The 7,129-nt window shown below is 44.6% G+C and overlaps 1 protein-coding gene across 1 annotated transcript in view; it reads right to left on the bottom strand.

Moving 5' to 3' along the window:
* Positions 1-280: 280 nt before the first annotated feature.
* UBE2F (ubiquitin conjugating enzyme E2 F (putative)) overlaps positions 281-7,129 on the bottom strand; it is a 58,816-nt gene continuing 51,967 nt past the window's right edge. Inside the window, exon 10 of the mRNA XM_084209552.1 lies at positions 281-2,315. Coding sequence (XP_084065678.1) covers positions 2,265-2,315 — 51 coding nt within the window. The 3' untranslated portion in view covers positions 281-2,264. The remainder of the gene's footprint in view (positions 2,316-7,129) is intronic.

Raw genomic sequence — 7,129 nt, 5'->3', positions numbered from 1 at the left:
AGTCTATGGTTCTGGCAGAAGCACAGATTATTTGCACCCATACAAATACAAACATTACAAAATACATATAAACAAATATATATTTATGTAAATTCATAACACCCCCCCCCCCCCCCCCCCAATCTCCTCACCTTCATGAAAAATTCCATTTATTTTCCTGTACTGTGAGGTGATGAGATCTAGGATCCCCCCACTCCCCATGTTCTGGATGAGCACAAACCAATGCTCAGACCTCCTCGGATAGTATTTAACAGTATCCAACTTTATTATTCTGCTCATCTCCTCCAGGCAAGCAACAATACAAGGAAGGGGTGAGACAGGATTGTTCTGGGAGGCAGGGATGGCTCCATGCTCACAGGGCTGCTGGTACTGACACAGCTTTCCCTGGCTCCCCTGAGCAGCACCCTGGCCTTGCCCTGCCCTGGGCACAGCAGCAGCAGCTTCCCAGCCTGAGTGGGGAGCCATCCATGGTGACAGCCCAGGAAATGGGGACTGTGACCCCTCCTCGTGCTGACAGCACCGCACCACGGTGCCTCTACAGCAAGAACCACTTTGTTACAGCAACCTGGTTGAGTTTTTGACTCAAGAATGAGAATCCTTCTAATGCCATAAGCAAAATGCAGGTGTTTCCCAACCTTGCTATTTCTGTGAGTGTGTTACCCCCTACCTTTGCTGATATATCTGTTTTGGCAGCAAAGATCTCCCACTGCAGGTGCCTGCTTAAAAAACTGAGCTGATCCATTGTTTCCCAGTGAGTGCTGTCTCCAGGTGAAGCTCTCCTCCTGCATGCCAATCCCTGCATTTCACTCCCTGCTTTCCCAGGCCTCCAGCAACAACTACAGGAGCTGCTGAAGCTGCAAAGGAAAAGGCACAGGGAAAACTCAATACAAAAGTTTCATGCTTACAGTTTGCACCCCAGCCCTGCTGTGCTCTTGAGGGAGATTGTTTTCATTTCCTCCAGCATCTGCAGCAGAGGAACAGCAGGAGAGAATGAAGGGGGAGTAAAACCCCAACAGTCAATGCCCAAGTGTCACACACACACTTGCTCTGTATGAAATCACACAAATATTTATTTCCTAGTTTGTAGAAGCTCAGCTGGGCTCCATCAGCTCCTCTGTGTGATCCCAATGCTGGAGGATGCCCAGGGAGCTCTGGCACCAAGACTGAAGCCTCTCCTGCAGGCTCTTGGTGCCACCCAGCTCCTTACAGAAAAGGCACCTGCAGCACTACATCCTACCAAATCAAGAAAGCCAAAGTGTGCACGAGTGGGGGAAATGTGCTGTGGTTCCAGCTGTGTCCTTCCCTCTCAGTGCAGGAATCCTGAGAACACAGTAAGGTGCTCTCCAGGTAGCAGTGCCTAAATTTACCTTCATCAGAGCAAACAGCTTCTGATGCTCCCTCACCACATCAAGATTGGAAAGCCAAAGGCAGATTTCTTAAAAAAAAAAAAAAAAATCTCCCTTCCATTAATTTTTTCACAGAAATATATAATATATATTTTTATATATATATTTATATAATTTTACTAATACTAAACATGTACTTAAGTTACATATTAGCCTGTATTTCTTTTAACTACTTCACACAATGAATAGAAACAAAAAAACAATAAACCTGTAGCCCCCAAACAGGGCCTGAAATTAACAATGTAAAAATTCCAAACTGTGACAAAAACATACTTACATTAAACAGCATCGAGAACTTCCATACCAGAAAGTAGAATCTCATTTTGCACTTCCACTCTGGCAACTCTAAGCCTCAGCTGAGTGATTCTCAGAAAAAGCTCATTTTCTTTTTTCTGCTCATCAAAGGCAACAGTTTTGTGATTTGGTTCACAGGAGACCATTTATTGCCAACTCGAAGTGTTCCAAAAACACACCACCTTTTCTGCTTGGGCTGTTTGGGTTTGCTTTTTTCCTTCCCCCCCCCCCCCTCCAGATTAGGCAAGAGTTTAAAAAATAAGTGTAGTTACAATTTCAATAGTGACTTCTTTTAACTTCTCAAGCATATCTCATCAACAGGATATACAGTACAGTTCAGAAGAGTAAACATTTGTAAAAGGAAGCAGACAACTTTTTCAACCAACAGACACAATTTCTTGCTGTATTTATGCTGAACTCTCCTTTGAACATGGACAGGTTATGAAGTTTTTCTTCTTCAGTACAACATGGACACAGGACTGGTACAACCCAGGCTGCTTTGGCTGCTGCTGAGGTTAAGGACAGCTCTGGAGCCGTGGTCCTGCCGTCCATCCATCCCCTTCATCATCTGGCGTAGCGCTTAATGTAATCTTCCACTTTATTCCGAAAGTCCTCCTGCAGGGAAGCACAGCTCTGTTACCCTGGCACAGCAGGGATGGCCTCACATGGAAATGTGGCACTGGCAAGGCTGCCCACAGCTTCCCCCAGGAGCCCTGAATCCTTACAATGAGTGCTCCACAGCAGTCTCCACTGGGGAATCAAGTGGGAAAAATCTGCCATCAGCAGCTACAGCTTAGGTGCACACAGACTGCCTGCTATTCCACAACCTCTGCATCCAGGGAAAAACACAGAGTTCTGGTGGTCTGTGCTTATAAAGCACAGAGATGCTGAGAAGAGTGTGATCCCTGTGCAAGCAGGGATGCCAGGCAGACACCACATTCCTGGCATGTTATTCTGTGGCATTCACATTCTCTGGAAAAATCCCTTGGCCCAGGAGTTTTCTCCTGGGAAGCTGAGAAGCCTCAGAGAAAAGGAAAACAATTTTTATCTCATTTGCCTCTCCCTGTATTGTGCTCATGTGGAATGTGTTCACCCACAGGTGATTGTTTCAGTGCATTCTGCTGTGAGCTGTTTGACTCTGGCCAATCAGGGCCAAGCTGTGTGGGGACTCTGGAAAGAGTCAGGAGTTTTCATTATTAGCTATTTAGCATTCAGTAAGTGTCCTTTCTGTATTCTTCAGTATAGTTTAGTATAGTATTCTTTAATAAAATATAGTATTATAAAGTAATAAATTAGCCTTCTGAGAACATGGAGTCAAATGCATCATCCCTGCCTTCATCAGGCCATTCCCAGCAAACACAACATTATTCTCACAGGCTGGTATTAAATATGCTCCACCCAAACACACCGAAGGCCCTGTGCTCCAGAGTGCATTCTGCTGGATTTCCTGCTCCCATTTTTGTCTGCTGCTGGAATATAAAGCAGGAAAACCTGGGAAATTTTTGTATTCATATCTGTTGAGAAAGAAAACAACTGAAAAACCAAGGCATGCAGTAGATGAGGAGGTTTTGAAAACTGTCCTGGTACACTGGAGATGCCTGGAAGAGCAGAGGCCATGGAAGCACTGAAATCCTCTGCCAAGGCTCCGCTCTTACTAGGAAGGGCACAAAATTCCCCTGCCATGACCTGTGGGATCACAGCAAGGAAGAGTCCTGCTCCAAACAATGTCACTTGTCAGCTCCAGGTTTGCTAATACATAAAATGATGCCTTTCAAACACAGCCCAAGTGTTTTGGCACAGACCACCCAGAGCTGGGCATCAGGGCACACCAGGGAGGGGCACTATTATGACCTTTTTGCCTGAGTCAAGCTTGAAACACATCAGTATTTCCCTGGCTCCAACATCACACTTCAAACACTTGAGATCAGCTCCCCTTGTGAAGCCTTGGTTTTCTGCTGCTGAGTGAAAGGATAAAGGTTATCACATGGTTAAAACCCAAAAGGATCAAAGAAAACCTATGATCCATGAGAAACTCTGTGATTTCACATTTCAGCTGATCAAGTTGCATCACACATGTCCATAAAAATGCAAAGTGCTTGGAATCTCAACAGAGTTTAAAATGCAGTTTAAGGCCAGCAATATCCTGTTACAAACAGGGCTGCAGAAATCCCACTCCTCTTCTGGGGTGAAAGAGCAGCTATTTGGGTCCAATATAGCACCTGCTAAAGGCAACAGTGTGTGTAGTGGTTTTCTCACTCTGCAGCAAGCACACCCATTTCCACACTCATCCAACTGCATGCTGTGTTAAAAAATGCTGTATTTTAAGAGCTAATGCCATCTTCAGCTGCAATAAAATTCCCAAACCCAGCCAATTCCAACCCCTAGGTGCAGGTTATGATAGCTGTGGTGGAGACTGAATTCACTGAGGGCTTCTTGCACATTGTTTCCTGTGGGAAATGGGTTTGTAGAGAATTCTCAAAGCCTGACAGAAGGTTCCCATATCTCTATGTAAACTTTGAGATAAGGAATGCTGGCTTAGAAATGCCCTGGAATAGGACAGACATTGTTGAGAGAGAAATGGAACTAGAAACAAGTTTCAAAGGATGGCCTTGCAAATAAGACTGGATCCTTGGGAGAAATAGAGCTATGAAAGGTGCATTGTAGTGGGAGCCATGAGGGGTAGTTTTAGATGATTTGCTTTAAAGCATTTACAGCATGGTGTAGCCACAGCTGATAGGCCAAGAAATGCTTATAATGTACTGTAATTAGGAAATATTTGGCTTCTGATTGTGATGGCGTGAATTATAACATTTGTATTGTCTCACCCTTCTCATGGGACTGAAAATGGAATAAAAGTTTTCAAATGCCTCTCAGTTGCCCAATCTCTGGTCAGAAAAGGGCATAATCCAAGAGTTTCCCACTCCTGTGTTTCTCCAAAAGATGGATCACTACAAGGAACTGAGCCCAGGGCTGGGAAACACCACTGGACACACACACAGCTGTACAATATCCAAGAGCAGGGCAGTGCAGGCAGCTCAGAGCACCCTTGGCTGTTCCCTCTGTGCCTTTATGAGCTGTTACACAGGGAAATGGGCTCTCAGCAGTGCCTGAAGAGAAGCAAGAGCTCTGTAAGGAAGGCAGAAGGCTCCAGAGAGGCTCCCTGTCACTCCCAAGGAGCTGATGGTGTTGGCAGGGATGCATTCACAGGGTGCTCTCTGTGTGTGAACAGGAGGGGCTCAGCCCAGAGCTGCAATGTTCCATCCTCACCTGCCATATGGCTCAGCACCTCCTCATTAATGGGGGGCACTTCTCTCTGGGCCCAGCTGCTTATGTGCAACACTGAATAATCAGAAGCAAAAAAATTTAGCAGAGCAGGATGTACCCTGCATTATAAAGAGGCAAAATCCTGCTAGAAATGAGAAGGGAAAGGAGGATTCATAACATCCCTTCAAGGATGTAACATGTCCCACAAAAAGTGCCCTCTGTGTTTAAACAAAGATGTTCTGTTTGTACAAAGAGGTTTCATAAATAACCTTTACATGAATAAACATACACAAAATAAACAAGACAGGGGACATTGATTTTAAAGGGATAAAGAGAAGGTTTCCTCTCAGTAAAAACTACCTGCACAGAAGAGAAGCACAGCTGCAAAAAGGAAGCCGTGGCACCACCAGCCCCTCACAGTGAAAGGAGCCTGAGTGCCAAAGATGGAAGAGGAATTTTCCAAAAATTGCATCCTGCAACAATGAAAGGAGAGCCTCCAAAAAGGCAGCATCGTTCAGAATTCTCCAAGTCATTTTATAAACCCTTCATGGACACAAGGCAACTGTTTCTGATGCTGACTTCAGGCCAAAATAGCTCCAAAGCCAAAGTGGACACCAGAACTCAGGTGATTTTTTAAGGTTGATCAAAATTTATGGGGCTTTTGGCTTTGTTATTTTGAAGACAGATGCAACAGGAGCCAAACCTTCACAGATTGGCCACAGATGTGGCCAAATTACCAAAAGCATCTGCTGTAAATCCACTCTGGGAGAGTGATCAGAGAGGCTGTGTACAAGGGCCTGGAGTGACAGGGAAGGAAAGAATGGCTTCAAACTGACAAAAATAGGTTAAAATTGGGTATTAGCTAGAAATCCTTCCCTGTGAGGGCAGGCCCTGGCACAGGGTGCCCAGAGAAGCTGTGGCTGCCCCTGGATCCCTGGCAGTGCCCAAGGCCAGGCTGGATGGGGCTTGGAGCACCCTGGGACAGTGGAAGGTGTCCCTGCCCATGACAGGGGTGGGACCAGATGGGCTTTAGGGTCCCTTCCAACCCAAACCCTTCTGGGATTCTGTGATGTGTTTAAGAGCACTTGGGAGAAGATCTGTAGAGCCTCAACCTCAGAAGAGAATTCCATCCTACCCTTTCAAGAAGCATGGTGAAATACACACTCAAGAACCAGGCACTGTTTCAAAAACTGACATTTGACCTGATTTGGCAGCTCTGGGAGAGGAGACTTCATTTTTTCCAACTGTTTACACTGCACCAAGTTATGCTTATTAACTGCTTGTCTTTTATTAAGCTTTTAATTTGTAATTTGCTCAGTTATCCAAAGCAAAACAATATTTTGGTGACAGCTACCAGAGAAGTCTGGAAAAATTCTGATGAAAAACTTTCCCTTGGGAATCTTATTTATTTAAATGATGTAAAAGGATTACCCAGAAATAAAATTTTAAAAATATGTATTTTAAAAAAACCCCAAAGCAGATTTAGCTCATTTATTATCCTTAACATACCCACTACTGGTACTTCACACCCTGCACTGTTTGGCCAGTCCCTGCAGGAGAATGTGCAGTTTAACACATCTGTCCCCTCACTGTGACTACAACCATGGTACTGTGATGAACTTTCTGATCTACCTCCACATCCCTCTCAAATTCCAATGGAGCCACAAAAAGATCACAGATAATTGCTCCTGTCCTTCCCTCTTCTGTGCTAGTAATCATAATAGTAGCAATGCTTTTTTGAAAGCAGCTTTATTTTAACAGAACACTATCTCAACCCAGCATTTATTACCAAGGTTAAATTTCAAACAACCTCTGCTAGGACCTGACTTGTGGTTCTGAAGTGATCAGCAAAGGGGGCTTCTGAGCAGCAGTAAAATGGCATTCATAGCTCAGCCAAGGCTTTAGGATTTAATAACCAGGCAGATCTACCCATTAGCCCTATGAATTATACTGAAAGCCACTTTTTCTTTCTTTCCCCCTTGCAGAAAATAATAAGTACTCACACCCATCAACCCCCACACATCCCCTCCCATTTAAGGAGCTGAATGAAACCTCTGAGTAGTACAGAAATCTCAAGTATGAGGTGGTTTTTTTACAGTTCTTGTTCCTGCCTTGCTCTCATTTCCCTCTCATTGTTTTATTTAGCTCAGTCTCTACACGATGTG

The sequence above is a fragment of the Fringilla coelebs genome (genome assembly GCF_963513975.1).
Source record: "Fringilla coelebs genome assembly, chromosome: 7".
NCBI lineage: Eukaryota > Metazoa > Chordata > Aves > Passeriformes > Fringillidae > Fringilla > Fringilla coelebs.
This window is presented reverse-complemented; position numbering and strand designations above follow the sequence as displayed.